This window comes from Crocodylus siamensis, chromosome 9 (assembly GCF_052110815.1).
Source record: "Crocodylus siamensis isolate JL-2025a chromosome 9, ASM5211081v1, whole genome shotgun sequence".
In the NCBI taxonomy this organism is placed as follows: Eukaryota; Metazoa; Chordata; order Crocodylia; family Crocodylidae; genus Crocodylus; species Crocodylus siamensis.
Genome location: NC_143403.1, coordinates 38,127,403 through 38,150,031, shown reverse-complemented (window position 1 = coordinate 38,150,031; position 22,629 = coordinate 38,127,403). Strand labels below are relative to the sequence as shown.

Below are 22,629 nucleotides of genomic sequence, written 5' to 3'. Positions count from 1 at the left end.
GAGGCTGTCTGGTCTTTCACTGCTTACTCCAAGCTGTTGCCTAGAGGGGGGGCTGAGGCAGGACAGGTGCTGCTTGCTGCAGGGTGTGGGAAGATGTTAGCCATATCCAGTCCTCCTGGGCACCATGCCCCACCATTCCCATCAGTGCAAGTCACTGGAATCTGGAAGAATGTGATGTCTGCTTTCCCCAGGGTGAAAGGTGGCAGATGGGGCATGGCAGGAGAGGACCTGGCTTAGGGGTTCTATCCCACAGTGAGACTCTAGACAACGGCTACTGATTCACATCCATGAACACTTACAGCAGAATCAGGCCAAGATCTGTGGTCCCAAACCTGTGGTTCCTGGCCATAGTGAACACTGATTATGCTGCTCCTTCCAACTCAACTGGTTAATCACAGCTGCCAATATTGCCCACAAGACTGCTTATGGCCACAGGAAATTTTAACTTCCACAGATCTAAGTTTCTTCAGGTTGGCTGGGAGAGCAAAGTAAGCTCCTGCCTGTGTCATGATACTTGCTCAGCACTGTCACCCACAGGCAAGTAAAAGCTGGGGTCACTAACCAGGGAGATACACCCAACCACATCCCAGATGCCTGCCTGTTAGGGCTAGAGATGGCTGGGGGAGGGTTCAACATTCATTGCTTCCAAAAGACTGCAGTATGAAATTCCCTTTGTCAGAGCAGGTTCTCTCGGAAATCTTTTTAAGTTGAGTATTCATTCCGAGGCAAGAAAAACACCATGCGAGTACTCAGAGGCCATGTATTGTAGTATACCTACTACACAGGATATATTTAGAAGAGCCCAGATGGCATCTTTAAACATGAGTGTCTCACAAGCTCTTGAATGAGATTTGTAAATGTGTAAATCTAAACACAGTATCATCTGCCAGCTCTTCCCAGTTCAGCCTATTGCAATAACTCTGAGACATTTCCTCATAGCACCAACTTTGGAGGGTCTTTGCTGCCTCAGAAACTATCACAGTATTCTGGTCTACTTAACCGGGACATGTCTGGGCCTGCTGGGTTGTTGTTATACTCCACTGCGTTGTACCAATGTTTTTCTACCACCCTCTTTACCTTGCTGGCATGGGGCGAAATATTTGGGCTGCTCTTTTGTTTTGAACTGGAGTTGGATGCAAGGAGCTGGGATGGCAACTGCAGTGGGGACACAAGTGATGAGGACTGCAGTGAAGTGTAGGGGCAAAAGGGTGTGGGTGCAGCTCAGCCACTGTTGACACCACTCTGAGCCTTGTGGGAAAAACCACCTGAACTGAGCCAGCATCCTTGCTGCTAGCGAATCCTGAGCCATTCTGAGCCATAGGATACAAATTAGCAAATGAGAAGAGAGAGATCAGCATAGTCACTTCTGAGAAATCACTGTACAATGATGATTGTGCAGCACTGTGCTGTCCAATTGGTTAGTCACAGCTGCCAATCGGAGCACAGGAATTCACACAAGGCACTGTTATTACCTGACAACAGTCAGTGATGATTTAAATTAGAAAGCCTGGGCAAAACTGGCCCCACTGAAGTCAGAATCAAAACTCTATTGGTTTCAATGGAGCCGCAATTTCACCTCCCACATATGGGGGAACTGCCTGAATGAGAAAAAGCATCAGTGGCTCCACAGAGGAAGCAATCCCATTTCAGAGCTGTACAAAATAATCCAATCTCCACTGGACGGTGAAGCGTAGGAAGAATATGTTCATGGACAGGGGACTCAATTGGAATTTAAAGGGCCTAGAAGCAACCATCATCTCAGCCACAGACTCCTTATATGACTTTGGGCAAGTCATTTTCACTCTTCAGAGACACAATTTGCCATCTGTACAACGACGATAATAGACTTCTGTACCTCATGGCAGAGTGTGCTGTGCTCAGATACAAGGGGAAACGCAGTCATCTAAGTACATACACAGGTAGGCAATAAGCAAAATGTATGCTTTCCTTTACAGACGCCATTACAGGCTTACGGATTCCTTTCTGGCCCTTTCAAATTCCTTCCTATTTTGTTTTTTTCTAATAGGATTCACCTGTTCAGGATTTGGAATAATTTGAAGAGGCCAGGGCTGGAGTCTGGGCAACACAGTCGCAGGAAAACCTACGTTTGTCACAAGCAGACAGTTGGAAAAAAACAGATTTTACAAACCTGTCTCCAATTTTATGAAATGCCAGAAAAAAAAACCCAGGTGGGCTTTTGCTGAAAATAAACTAAGGGATAGATAAATAAATAAACAAATGGGATTTTCACTCCAAAATGATCAGTCCCATTTTCAAGTCAATATTTAAGTGGCTTTGAAACATCAGCAACCACAGCATTGTTTCTGTGAAGATTAGTTTCCCTCCTCAAAACTAAATGAAAGCTTGAAATACAGAACCCACCCATTTAGAAAAAAAAGGGAAAAATTATGATGAACGTGGGTTCCACAAACTGACCTGCAATGGAAATGCAGATTTTTTTGCATACCATCACAAAGAAATGTGACAAAACGATCATTCCAACTTTGGAGATGAGAATCTCAGGCAGAATTAGAGTAGGATCCCCCGCTTCCCTGGGCCCAAATCAGTGGCATAGTTGGGAACAAAACCCAGGGGAGTCTGGGTGCCCAGCCCTGCCCACTCTAGTCACGGGAGAACTTTCTGTTCCACAGCCAGCAACAAAGTTCTGCTTTCCTGATTCATGGATCCTTGCTCCAGCCAGCAGATATGGTATTCTCTCTTCATGCAGCCACACAGGCCACAGTTGTGATGCCAGGGCAAAATCCAGTGAAGTCAATGGCAAACCTCCTCCTGCAGTCAGAGCTGCAGAACCTCTGCTGGAAGGTGACTGGGTAACAGAAAGTGACTCTGCTGAACTGAGCTAACACCCATCATCATTTGCTAAGAACCCCCTGACTTGGAGGCATGAGGGCTTGCTCTGAGATCAGTGAGGAGCACACAGCCAGCAGCTCCCAGCTCCCACAGCAGAGAGGAAAGGAGCTAGTGTCCCAACAGGCCTATGACTGCTGTCTTCTCCTGTTCTTTTACAGTGCCTGTCTCTGAGCTTGCCCCTAATCCCTTTCTCTTTCTGCTTCCACTAAGCCTTGCTGCTCTCTGCTGGGGCTGTGCTCTGACTACTAACGTGTTCTGGCAGCAGGTGGGGGCAGGGACACACACCACATTGTACCGCGCCTGCAGCCAAAGCCTGCTGCATGCTTAGCTTGTAATGGAGCAACAGCACAGCTGTCTGTGCCAGGTGGGGGTGAGGAGCAGAGAAGGCATTAAGCAGCATATGGGAATCCATCTTCTATTCAAAGCCTAGCTTCAGAGGGGACTTGATCCAAGAGCTTGAGCAACTGAGCAAAACTTTTTTCCTGATACTTCATCCGAAACAGGATGTTCTTATTTTGCACTAATGGATGCAGTAGAAAGTTCATGAGGCAGGTTTCTTGGGCCCAGAATGGAGCTTCTGGCTAGAGAGAGAGGAAAGAATAGCCAAGAGCCTGGTGATTCAGCATATAGAAGGCAAAGGTTCAAGTCCGTGCTTTCCACGATTTGGTGGAGAGATCTGAACCAGGGACTATCACAACCCAATGAAAGAGCCCTGACTGCTGGGATACTCTCTCACTCACAGCTGTTTGATTAAAAAAAATTAAGCCAGCCTTATTGTCCTGCATGACACCAAAAACACATTTTACAACTATAACATTGTATATGAAACACAATTGCTGTTTTCTGGCCAACCCACCCCAGCAGCTCAGGACAACCTGATGATGAGTGGAAGCGCTGAGAGGTGGGGGCAGTCTCAAAGTAACCAGTTCCATCTCTTGGATCATGGTGACCGCTGCCAGCCCTGTAGTGCTGGAGGCACTGGAGCACAAACATCTCCATCCCAGAACTGATCAGTGCTTCATCTCTTCCTGCTTCCTCCAGCAGTTTCCAATGTAGATCACTCAGAGGAAGGTGAAAATCCTTCTTATAATGGGCTAATTCAGGGGTGGGAAAAGTCCAGCCTGGGGGCCAGATCCGGCCAGCGGTGTACTCCATTTCCCAGCAGCCCCTGCCTGCATGGCTGGGGCTGGTTTCCATGGAGATCCCAGCAGGAGCTACACAGTGATAGGGCAGGGCCAGGGTTTCTATGGAGACCAGCCCCAGCAGTGCTGGCAGCAGCGTGCCAGCCTCTTCCTGGTGGGGGCTGAGGGAAGGCTGAGAGAGGCTGGGCTGTGCTGTGGGCAGGAGCGGGATGGGCTCAGCTGCCACCACCTGTGTGGGGTGGGCAGTGGTGGCAGCAGTACCACTGGGAAAGGGGTCTATGAGGGGGCTATGGGGAATTTTGGGGTGGCTATACCTCCTAAGCCCTCCACTAGCATCGCCCCTGCTGGCAGGACACATGGCAGGGCATTGAGCTGCTCCAGAGCCCAGCTGGGATCCTGTGGCAGTGACAGCATGATGGAGAGCCAAGGCAGAGCTGGGATCTGCAGCCTGCATGACCTGGGCAGGGGCTTAATCACCAGCAGAGCATGACTTCTGCTGGTGATTAACCTGTGCCTTGGGCATATTGTTTTTACCCTGTAATGTAGCCATACATGAGAGCTCTCTGAAATCTCTTCAATCTCTGGTGATTCTTATTGTTTCAATTACATCTTGCAGCAGTGGGTTCCACAGGTTTCTGGATCCCATTCAGAAATGTGATCTGAGGAGAGCATTACATCATGGCCATGCATATCTTTTGAGCTGCGGTGATCTGATATGTCTCAGCACAAAACATTGGTAGCCTCTGGGATTGAGGCAGCTGGGGAATGTCTGACCCTACAGAGGATAACCACACTGACAGTGGTATTAGGCCCTTTTTCACTCCTCCCCCTACATATACTGTTAGCAGCTTCTAGCCAAGCTGAACATATTGTACTTACGGTTGAGTCCAACATCATGGTAGGTCAGGATGGCTGGGCGATTTCCTTTTGGGGACCCCCGAATAACCACATGAAGCAACCCATATGGGGTCTCAATATCATGCTCCTGGAAGAGAAAGAAAGGGGAGACATTGGGTGGCATCTCAACCCATCAAGGCCTCACCTTATGAGTGGGGAAAGTGAAGATTGATGACTAGCAGGGCACACGGCAGGGTGCACCATGCACCATGGGGTTAGGAAGGACCCCCAGGATGCAGTAGTCTGATTCCTTCTGCAGATGAAGGATCTGCTCATCCTAAACCACCCCAGACACTCAGCCCTGCAGCCTCTCCTTGAAAACCTCCAATGCAAACTCAACTCTAGAGTTTAGGTGTCGAACCTACAACTTTTTCTTGTAAGCACATGCATACCCCAGCACACTAGCCCTCCAGCCCCAAGGCTGCTGAAGCCATTTTCATGTCATTGCATCCAGTCCCCACAGATCGGCTCACTTCTGCACAGCAAGCAAAGGGGAACAATTTTACAGTGGAAGTCATTCTCCACTACCTTTCAACTGGTTGTAATGAATGACTCTGTGCATATAACAATCAACTGGACCCATACCCAGTCACCTACCCACACAAATCCTAACCGTGGTGAGCAGTTGCATGCACGCAGTCTTAAAAACCAAGCTCCGTATGCAAGGGAGGGATGGCAGGGTTTGTATCAAACCTACCCAGATTCATGTAAAGGTTGATGTAACTAACAAGGCAAACACTGGATGTCCCCCTTGTCAGGTACACATGCTCCAATCAGAAATCTCCACACACATCCTGCATCTATTTCCACCCTGCCAATGGATTGATATAAAGTAGCTAATGTGGTTGGTCCTTTTAAGTAGCAGCAGATTTAAGGAATAAAAATTCACTTTCTAGAGAGGTTCAGGAAAAAAAGGCTCCAAACCTCTAAGGTTTTGGTGGCCATTTTGTACTCTAAGAAGGCTGGATATAGGCCTAGAGCAGTTTAGACAGGGCTGCCCTGTTGCCCTCCACACACTGAGGCTTTGTTCACAAGGTGGGTGTAAGGTGCCCAACAGCAGTGCCCTCAAGAGCATAGTAGACATGGACTGAGCATGTCCTAGTCATTTCTCCATGAACAAGGAACATCAGTGTGTGGACTGGACCAGCTCCAAGTTCCTCTGAGGCCTGAATCCAATGGTCTCCAATGGTAGCCAGTGCTCGCTTATTCAAAGCACAGGCAAGAACCCCACAGCAGGCAGTTATGAGACAACCGGCTCCCACAGGAGATCTCATACTGGTCTCTGACTGAATTAAACACAAGGTTCAACTTGCTTCCCACATGTGTCCCATCACTCAAAAGGGTAATACTGGATCTTCTGTCACCCACAGGAAAGCCTAAACCCTTCTGGGATCCTGCAAAATTCTTAGTCTTAACCAGCTCCAGTGGCAGTGAGTTCTACAGCTGAATTATGTGGTATGAGAAGCCTACTGCCTTTCATCAGCTTTAAATCTACTAGCTTTTAATTATAAGCAAGCACACCCCCACCCTACACATACACACACACGCGCATGCACACACAAAGAGAAGGCAAATCCACATTATTCATAGCAGCTTAGCATTTCCTCCCTTATGTAACTGTGTGCAGCAGTTGGGAAAGAGAGACTGGTTGTTCTAATTGATTTCAATAGCAGCAGCCTTAACGTGCATGAAACAGGCAACACAAAACAAGTCCGTGTTCCTTCCGGAGCCACTAAAAATTTCAAGTACTTACAAAACATTCAAGTGAGAATCATCCCATGCAAAGGGATGGATAGGTTAAGTCCTACTTCAGCCCTATGAATGGAGTAGATTTCACCCATTATTGAATTAGACTTTACAGCAAACCAGGGTAGTGGAAATTCTGATCGTCTTACTACGCGGGGAGGCTGAGTGTGGGCAAGGGACTGTGCTTTGTCCAGAGTCACACCATGACCCAAGGTAGAGCTGTGAAGAGAACCCACCTCTGGTACCCATAAACTGAGCAACCTTGCCAGGAAATCTTTATATCATTAGGCCCTAATTAGCACAGAGCTTTTAGCTGCTCTCAAGAGCATGGTGGCTTCATATAAATGAATCCCTGATAATTTTTTTCCTAATTTTTAAACCATCTGAGAATTAAAGGCAAGAAAGGGTAGCCTGGAGAAGCAAATATAAATATCCATCTCTGTATTTCAGTGCTAGCATTTAGTAGAAGCCACACTGAAACAGGAAGGTTCAAAATGGGCACCATAGGAAAGAAGGTCTTGCCCCATTAATGTTCTTGCATTTAGCAACAGTTAGAATCACAGAATCATAGAAAAATAGGGCTGGAAGGGACCTCAGGAAATCATTTAGTCCAATCTCCCGTTCGAGGAAGAATCATCCCTGTGTAAACCATTTCAGTCAACTTGACTCCTCAAGAAAAGCCCAGGTCCTTGGCTGGCATAAATCACCATAGATCCATGGACTTTATGAGCGGTATGCTAATTGCACCATCTCAGAATCTTGCCCAGGAAGAAAAAAATGATTGCCTCATAAACAAAATGAGAGAAATGATTCCATGTAAGCAAACTGAACTCTACTTCCCTGAGGTGTTGGCAGATACCATGTCACTGGGAAGATCACAGAGACTGCATGAGAGAAGTTTTTGATGACAATACTGGGACAATTGTCCAAGTATTTATGGCTCAATGTGATGGCCAAATACCAGAGAAGTTAAATACTCCAAAAATCTGATGGACTGCTCCTTTCTGTCCCTTTTGTGGGGGGATGAAACACAAGCCTTCATTTATATTTTGTTATGAAGGAAGGCTTATCCATTGTGGTAGGAAATGCTGAGGATCACGGTCACTCTAGGTTCCACCTTAGGTCCACAGCAGTGAGCCAGTGGCAGGGAGAGCACTCCCCTGCTTATGTTCAAGACAGACCATCCACTGTTGCGCCAGAATATGGGACTAATGAGAAGTCTCAATGATGGCAAGCAAGCAGGACCCCAAGGTAGCAGTAGACAATCCCCTGCAGGGGAAACCAACACCGTGAAGTGCCAAATGGTGAGCAGGCTTACTAGGGTGACAGATTCTAGGGACCTCCCTCATGGGAACTGCCCAATGGGTTCTGACTCTTTTTTTTCTCTGACCCATGCTCCACCCAGTCTAGCATCCCATCCGCAGCACCAGCAAAAGGGTGGAAATCCCCACAGCCGGCAGTGAGGGACTAACCCACCTCCATGGAGACCTCTTCCTGGCCTCCATGAGTTAGATACTGGCTTATACTCATTCCTGGAGGGGGTGCCTTGAGGTGGGTGCTGAGGCCTAGCAGCATAGCCTCTAGCCAGAAAGGCCAATCAAGCAGCTCACACCTGCGTAAGATAACCTTGCCAATCAATCACAATACTTTGTTCCTGCCAATGCTCCTCTGAGATGACTAGTGTGTGAGGAGGACAATGTAAGGAGCCAGTCACAGTCTACACTGCTATTGGCTGGTGTGGACAGGTTTTCCATGGCCTCCCTCCAGCTCCAAGTCCATGACTTGCTACCCTGTGCTATACCCAGAGCAGCAGCAGTACTGGCTAATGCAGCTGTGCCAGGTCTCTGTGCTTTGAACTCATAGGTATGTGACTGGAAGCAATGCCAAGGCAGTGTGTTTTGTGGCCACAACAGGGGTGGCAGCTTTCCCTGAGAGCCAGATGGGCAGCTGGGAACATGCTGGCCTGAGAGCTGGTGCGTAGCTTAGAAAATGTTTCCTTGTACTGGAAGCTGGTGCAATTAATGAACAGGTTCTTCAGCTGAGATCAGTGGGAAATCCACCCACTGGAAGAGATGGAACAAAGGAGAAACACTCCCATCATGGGACTGGGGAACTCTGGGACAGGCCCCTCTCTCCTGGGCCAGGACAGAGATTCTACTCCAATCAGGAGTAGAGGAGAAGAGATCGCTGGATGGGGGCTGAGGGCCACAGAGGGAAGACAGTCAAGAGGCAGAACATCCTGGCTGTATCACCAGGGACAGGTGATGCTCCAATCTCAGCTTCCCCCTCAGAAAGGTTCTGGCACCATCATTTACTTTCTGGGGAAGGATACAGGAGTGGGGTAGAGAAAAGGAGCCCTTCATAGACAAAGAGTTTCTTGAATTACTTGACAAGCAGAAAACACCCTGTGCTTTTCATCCAGCACCATCTGCTCCTCTGTCTCCCGGCTCTGATGTGCTGCTGCAGAAATGGTTGCTGTCCTCCCCGACAAACAAAGCTGGCTCCTGTCCTTCTCAGGATTGTGGTAATGAGAACATAACACAGCACAGGGCTCTGCTCTCCAGCCCCAGCTCTTCGCTCATCTCTCTCCTTTACATTCATTCTTGTTTTCAAGGCCTCAAAGGAACTTGGAGCTGGTCCGGTCCACACACTGATGTTCCTTGTTCATGGAGAAACAACCAGGACATGCTCAATCCATGTCTACTATGCTCTTGAGGGCACTGCTGTTGGGCACCTTACACCTACTTTGTGGACAAAGCTTCAGTGTGTGGAGGGCAACAGGGCAGCCCTGTCTAAACTGCTCTAGGCCTATATCCAGCCTTCTTAGAGTACAAAATGGCCACCAAAACCTTAGAGGTTTGGAGCCTTTTTTTCCTGAGCCTCTCTAGAAAGTGACTTTTTGTTCCTTAAATCTGCTGGTACTTAAAAGGACCAACCACATTAGCTACTTTACATTCATTCTTGTTTTCTTGTTCAAACCCTCACAATCTCCAGGGCTCTCCTGCCACGTATGTGTGAGCGTGTGTGTGCGCGCACACACACACACACACACACTCTGCCCTGTTACACTCCACATCCCACCTGCCTCCTCAACTGGTGGAGTTTGCTCCTTCACCTCCCTCCCTTGACCTAGTATCAATCTGGAGCAGGCATGGAGGTGGCAGCAGTACTGCAGCACACTGTAAAAGGGAGTGGGGTCACAAAGCTCTGCAATGCACTTTGACACACAGGAGGGAGGAAACCACAGCAAGGGTTTCAATCTTCAGTGTCTGCCTCAGTTGTTCAGTTTGCACCAAACGCGCTCCATTCCTCTAGAATCAGATGGGGAGAGGAAGGGTCATAAACAAAGCCTTCTCCACAGTGCTATGAGGGAAAGTCATCATTCCCTGCCAGTCCTCAGTCCACTATATTGGAGTTTCTCTGTTGTTATTCAGTCCACTGTATCTTTCCAGGGAAGCTGATTTTTTCCCTTATGCTGCCTTTTGCAGAGAAGACACAGGGCAGTGTGTTCCTTCTGCAGAGGAGACAGGGCAGTGTGAAGTCAACATGTCCATGCCTTGGCTGGGAAGTAACTTGTATAGAAACCTCTGGTTTAGACTGGGGACAGGACCCCTTCCAGCACTGACCACTCCCAAGCAAGAATACCCTCCCAACTACAGCCTATAGGCTAGTTTTGGGGCATTCAAAATCCTCACCCAAATCTGCACCCTCATGTTCCTGGCAGGCTGAACTGACATCTGGTGTTTACTGGGGACTTGCAAGTGATGGTGCCCAGATACCCTGGTGATATGATAGACAGATGGTGGCTCAAGCTTCAAACTTCAGGACTCCCAGATTTGCTCTTAGTTAGACACCTTGGTGATCTCATTGGGAGCAGCAGAAGGATAGGGATGGAGCAGCCTCAGTCCTGGAGTGTTTGCAATGCCAGCTTGAACCCACCTCCAGATATACTGCAGGTACCTGAGTGAGCTCCCAGCAGAACATGTGCTTTGTGCTCATGACTATGACACACATACTGAGCCAGCAACCCTGGGCTCTGATGGGGAGCAGAGAGCTCATTGACCAAGGCAGCCTTCCACTGCTATCTCAAGTGAGGCTGGACTGTAAGACCTGCACAAGCAGCATTTTATGGCTCCAAAATTAAGTACTAGATGTAAGTCAGCTTTTGTTGGCTTCTTCTGATTGGTGGATTGGCTCAGATGGTAGCAGATCCAGCAAAAATCACTGGGTGCTTAGTACTAGGGGAGGGGTCTCAGTTGATCATTCCACAAGATGTCACTTCCTCTGGTCCTTGATTCATGGTGCTTCATGAACGTTTGAGAACATCAACTCCACTACAGAGCCCTGTGTTGGCTGGAGGTGTAATTCTGCAGTGAGAAATCACATACAATATCTCATCCCGGGAGTAAAAGGGCTTGCTTCTTTCCTTGGTCAACAGAGCGCAAAACTGCTACTCTCAGTCATGGGCTTATGCCCCACAAAGAGCATATCATGTTTTAAAGGAGATTGTGAGCTCTTTGGCATGATGGGAACCTCGGTCCTGTCTGGTACATCTGGACACTGACACAATACTTCAGCACTCATCAGCTTCCACTGGAATTATGGATGTTCAGCACCTCAAACACCTGGTAGCCAATATCTGGACCAGGGCATTCCTATTCACTTGGGTGTTTTCCCAAAGCCACTGGAATTTAAAAAGAGAGAATCTTTGGCAGCCAGTCACTAAAGCACCAGCCAAATTAGTGATCTAACAGGCTGCACTGCCATTCCTTAAAAGCATGGGGGCCGAGTTTATAGGTTCTCAAGTCATATGATGCAGCTTCCCGCCACGGCTGCCATTTTAGAACCACTCTGCCTGGGGTGGACAAGTTATTTGGATGGGATAAAAAACTCCACTAGAGTCTGAAATGTTCATGAGAATAGGGGTATCCAAAAGGGAAACTGGACCAGGCCTGGCTCTATGTGAGACTCTAGGAAATGATGCCTCAAGGGCAGCACCAAGCTAACAAAAAAAAACCTGACAGTACAACAAAAACCTTTGAGTGCAGTCCTGAGACACGCCAGTCTTGACTCCAGCACAAATCCCCAGCCCCTTGGACAGTCCTGCCCTCAATACTTCCAAGGAGCTGATCTGGCAAGGCAGGTTGGGTACATCTTATGCACCTTTCATAAAAAAGGTCTGCTTCATTTCCAGTCACTGTTCCAAGCATAAAAGCTGGGTGACAGTAACATTAGCTGTGTTCCCATACAAGTTAATAGGAGTTTTGTCTCTAAGACTTTGGGAGGAACAGGATGGGGTCAGGAGCTGGGGGACTGAGGCTGCAAAAGCTCCCTTTGCTCACTACATCCCCAAAAACAGGGTAGATCCATGCTGTGAGTGACTTATGGACCATAATTTCCATAAGGACAGGAGCTTTGATCCAAGTAGGTTGAACAGTCAGTGTAAGTGTATTGGGCTTGGTGGCTGCATGAAGTAATACCCAGAGTTTCTCTGACACAGTGGCCTCCTTCTTAGGCCCTGACACACATGCAAGTGATTTATCTAAATGTGAATTCAACTGCATCTGATTTAGATGCACCCACTATCTACAGGGGTGGTATATATTCATTTTGACGTGTATGTTAAGTTATGTACCCTGTAGTGCCACTGGATGGTGCTTACACACCACAATGTTGGGGTTTTTTTTAAAAGTAGATTCATGTACTTTGAATTCTCATGCTCTGGGTGGCACTGTTCTAGACAGAAAATATATCTATTTAATTTTAATTTACCTTTAATTAATTAGCTTTAGTTTAAATATTCCAAAAGCTTAAATATTTAACCTTAAATAAATAAATGAATATTGAGAGCTTAAATATTTAAGATTTATATAGTTAGATTTAATATCTTAGCTTTAATGTATATATGTATATAAAATAAATTAAAGCTTCCTCTCTGTAAAGAATAAAATTTATTTGCTTACTATTCTGAGCCTGGTTTCTTCTTGGGGTGGGGGGAAGAGGGAAGGGGCACAGGGGAAGATGGCCAGCGCACCATTATTTGTGCTCAATCAGCTACTTGACTTCACAGTGGTAGCAATTACTAAGTTGATTGCTTACTAATTGCTTACTAATTGCTAGCCTTCCAGTTTCTATCCATTTGCTTGTAAGTTTTTATTGTTGTGGACCAAGGGGGGAATCTCAGAAAGGTCTGATTTTGTTGAATGCTAAGTCAGCCTTCTGGGATTGGTTTAGCAAACCTTGTGCTACAGGACTGGCACAGCTCTTCTGTTAATATGTCAGCGCACACTTCATAGCATGGCTTATCTTCACCTACCTTCCAGCGCAAGTTCCCTTAGCATGGGTGAGTGGATAAAACTTAAAGGCAGGGTAAAGGAGCAGGGGGAAGGGATGTGCCTGAAAAGAACAGCATTTCTATTTCACAGCCTTCTTGTTTCTAGCAGCTAGCAGTATACGAGTATGCAAGTGAAGTAGTGTGCATGAACATGAGAAGCACAGCAAGTGGTACGCAGCATGGGGAAGCCAAAGAGCAATGTGAAAGCAGAAACTTGTACAGCAATAAGTGACATGTTTCCACCTGAATCTGGAGGACAGTTTCCACCATCTGAGCTGCAGAAGTGGTAGAGCAAGCATGCCATCAAATCCAAGAAATGGGAGACGTGGAGAATTTAAAAATACTAGGAAACTGTGCTAGAGAGCTAGAGAGTTATTATCTTTGTAGCTTTGGGTGCAGGAAAAGGAGAAGTTGGATCATTCATTCCTGATTTAAACCTTATTCTTTCTTTACTTTCCGTTACAAAAAAAAAAGCCCACTGATTTTTATTTATCTCCATTTCTCTAAGAATCCTCTTTTCTTGAATGGTTACTATAGAAACTACAAGCATGATCATACATGATAAATATATTACATATACATCACCTAGAGGTAGCTAGTGTCAGTTATTCCCTTAGCTCAGCTGTAATCCTGGCAATGTTTACAGAAAGTGGCAAGTTGCCTGACCCCTTCAGGGAAAACCACCTCAGCCTATATTCCTTAATGAATGGCAGTTAAGAGACATATGCCCCCAGCCCCCACAGCAGTAACAACACAGTGTTGGTAGCAACAGAACCATCTTTACTTGGAGGATCTGAGTTTTCAGAACTCGCCATGACTCCTGGCAGAGAACAAGCAGTTCCACATGCCCCCCACCCCAAGCATGATTGCTTGGAGGATGAGAGAGAAACCTCCTAGAACAGTGGTCACCAACCCATCGATCCTGATTGACAGCTAGATCCCAGAGCCTCTTTTGGTGGATCCTGGGCTGGGGGACAGCTGGGTGCATGCACATGCGCACACACCCCTCCCCTAACCCACCCCTGCCCAGCAGGTCAATCTGTGGGGGAGGGAAGGGGCAGGGACCAGATCCAGACCCACCGTGGTAAGTGACTACTGATTGTGTGGCACAGCCAGGAGCAGGTAAAGGTATGTAGGGCCCCAGCCTGGCTGAGTGGTGGGAAGGCTGGAGCCAAGGAACATCTCCAGGAGCCGGGGCGGTGGGGGGGCTGCTGCCACTGCACCTCAAGCCCCGCAGCTAGTAGGGCATATGTGGGCGCAGCTCAGCCCAGCAGCGGGGACTCACATGGGAGCAGCCCTTGTTCAGCTGGGTCTGGGAAGATCCAGTCATCCAGGGGCATGTGGGGGGTTCCTGCCACTGGACGCACCCTGGTGCAGGTCCCAGGGGCCTGTGCTCCAGGTGCAGCCTGCAAAAGCAGATGCCTTGTCCCAAGCATAGGGACAGGGGGGAAATGGGTCACCAGGGCCACTGCTGGGCTGCATCCAGTGGCAGGAGCCCCCACCACATGCACTTAGACTGCGGAGACTTCCAGGCTCGGCCAGGCCAAGGCCTAAATCCATGCTCGTCTGGCCACCAGGCAGGCACAGCTCAGCACAGCCATGGCATAGAAGTGGGATCGGGCCCCAGCTGTCTAGGGGCGTGTGGGTCAGGGGGTGGAGCAGGGGGCAGGGCAGAGCGAGGCAGGGTGGGTGGGGTAGAACCTGGGGTGCCCTTTACTTGGAAAAAATGATCTTGACCATAAAAAGGTTGGAGACTACTGTCCTAAAACAACGCATTGCCCACACCACTATTGTGCATGTCAAGTGGGTACTTCAGCATTGGTGAATACTAGTTCCATCTCACCTCCAGGTCTGAGCTGTGTACCAAGTGTGCCTGGTTTCAGTGCCCTCTTACATCCTTGTCTGAGCCATTATTACACCCCAGGGAATTATGAGCAGAAAAATGTAAAATTATGCTAATGTAATTATTTTTTTAAGAAAGTAAACTAAATATAACACTATTTGAACCTTCTATAGAAATATATGCAGGTGCTTGTGTGGTGGGGATTTGTGTGATGCGTGTGGGGTTTGTGGGAGGACGGTCTGGGAGTGAGTGGGGTTTGTGGGGGACTGTGGGCTCCCCCTACCACATTCTCCCCTTGTGCACAGTCCCACCCTACACAGTCCCCCATCCCACCCCAGTATACCCACTCACAACAAGAAGCCATGGAGATAAGAAATTACAGGCTCTGGAACTACACCTGGCGGACAAAACTACATAGCTCTTAATGATGACAGATACTAAACTACATTTGCATGATAGACATTACAAAACTAGTTGTAGAACCTGGTTCAACTACATCTGGTTCAGTTAAACTGTGTCCATCGAGCTTTAGTTACCACAAGCTGATTGGGCCCCTAAATGAGATATAACTGCATGCACGTGTATCATGTTATGGGGTTGTAACATGTTATGGGGTTGTAACACGTTATCCAGTTGTAAAGTGTAACATCTATCATGGCATCTTGCTTCTGACCCAAAGCTAAGACATATGAAGGGTGAAAAGAAGTAGCAGGAGTGTATTTTAGCACCCAGCACTCTGAGGTCTTGATTGCTATAAAATGGTATAAAGTTAGCAGCAATACAACACACAAATCCCTGCCCTCTGTTACTAGCTGCATTTGAATGTGAGTATTTATCCAGTACACAAATCCTGGTGCTCTGGTATGCAGCAGCCAGAGTGCTCGGATTTGCATATTAGGATAATGGAAGAGGAGTGTGCTTCAAAACCTTGTTCAGAGCACTGCATGTCTCCCCCCACCTCTCACACACTGTGCCCTACATTGGAGATTCCCATATGCAAGCCCATTGATCTCTGTGTGTAAACCAGGCTGGCAGGCAGACAGGTGTTAATGCCAGCCCCCTGACTGCTTAGGCACACTGGGTGATTGTCTTCCCTTGCCTGCAGCAAAATTAGGCCTGACTTGCTAAATGTGCTCTCTGCTCAACTTCTGCCGGGGGTTTAGCCCTGGGTGGGGAGCCTGCATCACTCCAAATTGTTCCACAGTGCCCCTGGGCACCAGGGCAGGGCCTTTCAGAAAGGGTCATGAAGCACTTAAAGCCCTGATAGGCAATGCTTACCAGCCCCTATTAGGTGAGGAAATACTGTATTCTTGCATATAGCACACCTTCATATATATTACACACCCTATTTCTGAACCCCAAGAAGGGGAAAAAAACCCTTACCTTAAAGTACACGCAAGTAACTAAGGTTTGGGGTCTGGGGCTGGGGGCTACAATGCACTATCCCAACCCTGAGTGCTTTCAGTATGATGGCATTGGAGCTGCATGGTGGGGTCTGATCCTGCACACCAGCATTGGGGCCACACAGCAAGTCTGGGTCCCCGTTTGGGCTCTAGAGCCGTGTGCTGGGTCTGATTCAGAGTCCGGCCCCAGAACTAATGCACAGTCCTGGACTTGGTGAGCCTTGGTGTGGCACACAGCTCTGGAGCCAGCATGCAGGATGAGACCTGGCACTCCAGCCAAGGACCAACCCCATGCAGTGGCCTGATCTGGGATGGATTTGGGGAGAGGGGCTCCCCACTAGTCCATAAATTTGGTGGTAGAGAAAGTGGAAGGGGGGGGCGGGAAGGTGTGGTGGTAGCATTAATTGTCATGACTTCCAGAGCTGCAGCAATTAAAGCTATCACTACTTCACTCCATCACAAATTTCCAGACCTGTGGGAAGCCCTTTTTCTTGCATGTAATATACACCCCAATTTGCCCCAGCTCATTGGGGGGGTGGGGGAAGGGAGGTACAATTTATATGCTAGAAAATATGGTAAAATCCTTTCTATTTTACTATTAGGGAAAGTGAGACAGAGATGCTCAGTGATCTGTTCAAAGTTACACCATGATTCAGTGGTGAAATTAGGACCCCCGTATTCCTGACTCCCAAACCTTTGCTTCAACCCTACCCAGACATCCCTGTCTAGCTGCTCCAGCTACAGCAAGGATGTAAACACATGTTTTCTGGACATCCCCCTTACAGGCAGTTCTGAATGCGGGACATGGCTTCCTCTCTGATTGGTTCTCCATGATGTCATCTCCCTGCCTGCATTCCCAGGGCCATGCTCAGCTTGGCCTGACCTTCATTTTTAAATATAAAGCCTCATGTCTTAAAGCTGTGCACATCACAATGGGCCATGACTCCTGTTAACAGCATCCAGCTTGCCAAGATCTGCCTGTCGTCCAGGAGAGGCTGAGGCACGTGACACAGCTGATCAAGGTCTCAGTGGTGCTGGCTGTGAGCACTGAGCCTCCAACCCAGACTAGCACCCCACCACACTCCCCCTCCTTCCCCCCAACACTCCAGGTCTATCCCCCACACCCTCCTAGGACAAAGCCTCCCTCAGGGAAGTGTCATCCTAGGGTACCGACATTACATCCCTCCCCTCCCCCACAGACCTGAGTGACCTCTGCTGAGCAAGGGGGAAACTGAGGCATAGGGAAGAGACGGGACTTGCCCAAGGTCACAGAGCAGGGAAGGGGAAGAGCAAGGAGTCGATCCCAGGTGTTTTGGCACTAGTGTCAAAAACCCCCTTTCCCCCTGCCCACTGCTTGTCCACACAGACCCTACTGCCCTGGCTTATGCACACCATTGCAGAGGACATTCAGCACAGTTGTTCCCCCTTATACAGCTCCCCACAACAACAGACAGTCTCCTAGCAACACACATTCATACAGTGGCATGGATCTGAACAGCCCAGGGCCAACAGGAAACAGCATCCTGACCCCCCACTCCCTGCTCGGCACCCAAAGCTACTGGCACCTCTACTCCATGGGTAGCTAAGCCCAGGAAATCCTTCAGCCCTGGCCTCCCCAGCTGGAGGGGCCAGGGAACCTGGGGGGCACTTAGGTTATCACAGGCTAGTTGGAAGCAAGTGCTGCAGGTGATAGCAACAATGAGGGAAGACCAAGCCTGGGTGGGAGCAGCAGTAGGGCACTGAGTGTGAGGGGCAAATGGCATAGTTGGTGGGACTCATCCTGAGAAGCCAGGCATGGCTGGTGGTGTCACGAGGCTGATCTCTCCCACTGCGGCAATAGCAGAGCACGTGGAGAGCCCAGCCCTGCACATCTCCACTCCTGTCCCAACTTCAGGACACACACAATGTTACCCATTAACCCGCTGCAGCACCCAACCCCACTACCCACTCCCCCCACCCTTGGCAATCCCTGTTGGTACTTGCTACTGCAGTAACTGCAGAGTGCAGATGTGAGTGCATTGACAGTTGCTGAGACACAGGAACAGGGAATCACCAAGGCATGGATGTATTTCCATCACCTCCTCCATCCCCAGTGTTCCCTCCTGCTGGAGTACACAGCACTGCAGGGGACAGGTGACACAGCAGGGACCCCCACATGCAAATATCCCTGGGTCTCAAGAGGAACAGGCCTCCTCTGATCTCTCTCCCCCAAGACAAGGGAAAAACCAGACCTGCCTCCCCAGTGCAGCTGCAGTATTCACTGTCCTTCCATCAGGGTTGTGGGAATCTCCATGTGTCCCCTGCACCCAGCAGTGATGGGTGTTCAAGGAAAATGCCAGGCACTGCAGCCCTGCTTTCTGCTTGTGAGGTGGGGAAGCCAAGGATGGGGGAGAATAAATGGGATGGAGAGCAGCAAGGTTTCCTTGTGCCAAAGAGGGTCAAAGGGGTCCAAAGAGCCTCAGAGGCACCATTGCCCTGGAGAGCCAGGTGGGGAGAAGGGGAAGCAGTACCTACCCCATCCCAGCACTCTGGCATCGTGAGGAGCTTGCCTGGTGTGGATCCCTCCAGGAGGAGAAGGTGGCACCTGTATGTGCGTGGCCCAAGTCCTGCCTCCCTGCGTGAAGATGTGAGCGGCTGCCTGAGAAGCACAGCTCTGCAATGGGTCAGCCTCTCGCCTCTGATTTATAAAGCAGCTCCATCCTCTGAATTAACCCCTCCCCTCAGCCCCCTGCATCAGCTCTGGCTGGGAGATTTTTTTCTTTTTTTATTGCAGTTGACTGCTGAAATGGAGCCCAGGAGCTCCATGATTGGCTCCTGGGGAAATTATTCATGCTCCAATTGGCTCCAAACATCCCTGTTTAAAAAAAAAAAAGGCCCCGGTGGTAATCACCACCCTTCCATCTTCCTTTCTCTACAGCCAGAGACAGGCTCCGAATGGACATGGGAACACCAGGCTGGAGAGCAGGGACCACTTGCCCAGATTATACAGACCTTGGTACAGAAAGGTCAAAGAACAGTTCATTTCACACACACTCCCTAAACACCCAGATCCAAACACACCCCCTAACCATCACTGAGAACCTCACAACCTTTAGGACAGACACCACCTCCAAAATTACCATGTGCCATGGGAAGATTAGGGCTCAATGCCCAACATGTACATGAACACACCCACACACACACAGAGGATTATACATAAGCATGCAGACACACTAAGGGCTATATACCAGTATTAGCACAGGTACACATGCTGGGATAGACAGAGACATGCCTAAAAAGGCACACATTCATGTAAAAGAATGTACACTTACATATGTACACACTGAAGCGCACACATACCTCAAGGCAAAAAGATACATGGGGCAGAGTCCTGCCTGCATGTCCAGAGGTGTGAAAAATGTACTTGTACAAAACACACACATACACATGTGCAGGTGTGTGCCAACCCACACAAACCTCCAGAGGCAGGGATACACATGCAAACACATAGACCACAAAGTGCACTCAAAGTGTTTCCCCCCACCCCCTTTGGTGTGCACTGACACAGAGCAGTGCCCTGCCCTCAAGGCAAGGGGACTGCACCATCAGATAGGAAGAGAGATGTCAAAGCCCAGTGGACTGAGAAACTCTGCAGGACAAAGAGCAGGAAACAGGAAAAGCTTCACAGTGTTAGAGACTCCCTCACAGAAGGGACCAGTGGAAGGACTGACCTTGAGAAGGGGCCATGAGATCTGGGAGTGCTGGGCAACGGAGCCATGAGACCTGGGGTTGCTGAGCATACCTCACAGGGCTCACTGGCTCTGCTGCTCCCCTTCCTCTCTGGAAGGAAGAAATTCTGCCCCTCCCAGTACAGTCTCTGCAAGGGTCCACCCCCTCAATGCCACCTGACCACTCAGCCCCTTAAGGTGCTTGCTGTGGCTGGGGGGTCAGGGCCCATACCTCAGTCCCACACTCCCTGCATCTGGAAGAGGCTGCACTCCAGCAGAGCCACATGCAGAACATGGACTTGTAGCCAAAACTCCCCCTATCAGCTTTGCTACAGCACCCCATGCTCCAAACCAGCCTGGCATACCCACCACCAGTCAAGCCAGGTGCTGTGGGAAGAACACGAAGCCAAACTGAGACAGTGGCACTGTGAAGGGGGCTGTGGCTGGGAGGTGGGCCCCAGACCTGTCAACTTCCTGCAGTTGCTGCCTTTGAAGGAATGAACCCAGGTCCACTAGGGAGCTGGTTCTCTGTGCTGGACCCTCCCTGTCTCCCTCCATGGGGCTATGGCAAGTGATTGACCTTAACAGGGTCAGTGCCATGGAAACCAGCAAGGAAAAAACTGCAAGCTGGCAGATCTGTTCATTTCTGCCTGCTTCCGAGACACCCGTCCTCCCCCTGCACATCCTTCTTCCTGCACCTCTGGGTGAGACAGGATGAGAGGAATAGGAAGGGCAGAGGGGGAGAAGACAGCTGATGGAGACAGCACCACCCTGCATTTTGGGATGCTGGAAGACAAAGGGCTGCTTTTATCTGGACTACATACCAAGTGTGAACTTGCACAGACATGCGCTGGAAAAGAAGGAGCACAGGGAAGGATACTACTACCCACAAGGAGAGATCAGGGACTGTCTGACTAACCCTGGCCTCCCTGAAAGGCTTTTGCATGCTCTCCTTCACTTGACCAAGCTGCAGTGTCAGTACATGGGCTGCTGCACCCTGGGCAAGCTGCCTGCTCCACCAGTCCTGCAGTCAGGCAGGTGGGGAGATCACTTGTTGCTGCCTCTGGCGTGTTGCTGCCTCCTGGTGTTAGCAAGAGCCCTGCTGCACCACCTGGAGAGGAGGGGACACTCCATTCCTCAGCTAGCTCTGAGTAGCACCAGGGATCATTGTGCAAGCATACTTCCAGAAGCCCTGACTGGTTTCCAAGGAAAGACCAGGCAGGATCAGAGGCAGGCAGGCAGGCAGCTCTGCCAACGTACCTAGCAGGGTGTCCTGCCACTCCAGTCCCAGGCTCACCCAGACCTGCCAACACACTCGTGCCCTGCCTGCTACTCTAGCCAGAGATCCCAATACACTTCTACCACACAGCCAGCTCTCAAGGTCTGGGGGCCAAGACACCATAATCAAAACTACCATTTTCTTGCCGGCCCACTGTGCTGGCACCCCAGATCCTGAAGAGCCTCCAACTGGCTGGGAGGGAGGTTGGCACAATGGGACTCAGCACAAAGTGCCCAGAGTGCATCAGTAAGAGAAGAGGTGGATGCTGCAAGCCAAATGAGTCAGCTGGAGGGCACCTTATGTAGAAACCAGAGTTCAACCCCATTTCCTGTCCAACCTACCTGAGAAGCTGGGCACCAATACTGGATGAAAGCAGTTGCCTGCCCTGTTGTGAGTGGCACCTCAGGCCACCTGCCCATTCCTGCTGACACACCATGCTGAAAACAAGCAAACCACTCCTGGCAGAGCAAGAAGCCATCCCGGGGCCCTGCCCACAACTCAAACACAATCTGAGATGCAGAAAATATCCTGCCCTCTGGCCCTGCACTGATTGTTCTCCATTGGCTGCAGCCCCTGCCTGGAATCACCCAGATGCCTTGGGAAAGGGCCACTAGGAGCTAAGCCCCCAGCCTGACACCAGCTTCCTCCCAGGTGGTTCTCCTGCCACAGCTGCACCTGGAATTGTCAGCACTGATAAAGAATTCAGCAAAGTGGCTGAGACTCAGTTTGGCTCCTTCATGGCACTCTGATCCCAATTCTCTGCCAGAGACCCAGCTCCCAGTGCATAAGGGGATGTATTCCCAGTGGAGGAGACTCTAAGCTCACAAGCAGATTTGGCAGGTGACTAAATGCTGAAAGCAAGTTTCCAACACCTAGACTATTGTGGGTGAATGTCCCTCACAGCTGGAGGGCACCTGCCATGCTCTGAAGCATCTCACCACCTGTGCTTACACAGAAGCCTGACAGTCAGCCATTTAAATGCAGCCATCTCTGGGGTGAAACCAGCCTGACATAGCAAGCAGCAATGCTACATGCACAGCAGGTAAAGTGGGATATGTTTAGGACAGAAAGTAAAAAGATAAAAGTCACATTTGAAGCTAAACGGGGAGCTGCGGGAGGCAAAATATAACCCTGCCCTCCCTGCAGTGCTGCCCTGGAACCTGCTCCAATTATAATTCTTGTGGAATGTACCACAGGATTTTTAAAGTCCTGCCCTTGATTATACACTCCCTCCTCAAATGACAGCATCACAGCAGCTTCCAGCATCCAGCTAGAGTCAAATGGGTCACTAGAAAGTGGGGATATTGATACATCACCAATGTCACCAAGCAATAGGACTGCCAGTACATGTGTTCTATTACCAGAGGCAGAGAAAAAGAAGACTGAAAACTTCCCTAAGCCATGCAA

At 49.3% G+C, this 22,629-nt stretch overlaps 1 protein-coding gene across 4 annotated transcripts in view; it reads right to left on the bottom strand.

Moving 5' to 3' along the window:
• NDRG4 (NDRG family member 4) overlaps positions 1–22,629 on the bottom strand; it is a 90,406-nt gene that overhangs the window by 15,960 nt on the left and 51,817 nt on the right. For 3 of the 4 annotated variants that reach the window (XM_090062156.1, XM_090062154.1, XM_090062155.1), the window contains exon 4: positions 4,893–4,998. In XM_090062156.1, coding sequence (XP_089918282.1) covers positions 4,893–4,998 — 106 coding nt within the window. Of the gene's footprint in view, positions 1–4,892; positions 4,999–18,750; positions 18,940–22,629 lie in introns of those variants that run through there. The other variant, XM_090062157.1, reaches the window with a different exon arrangement.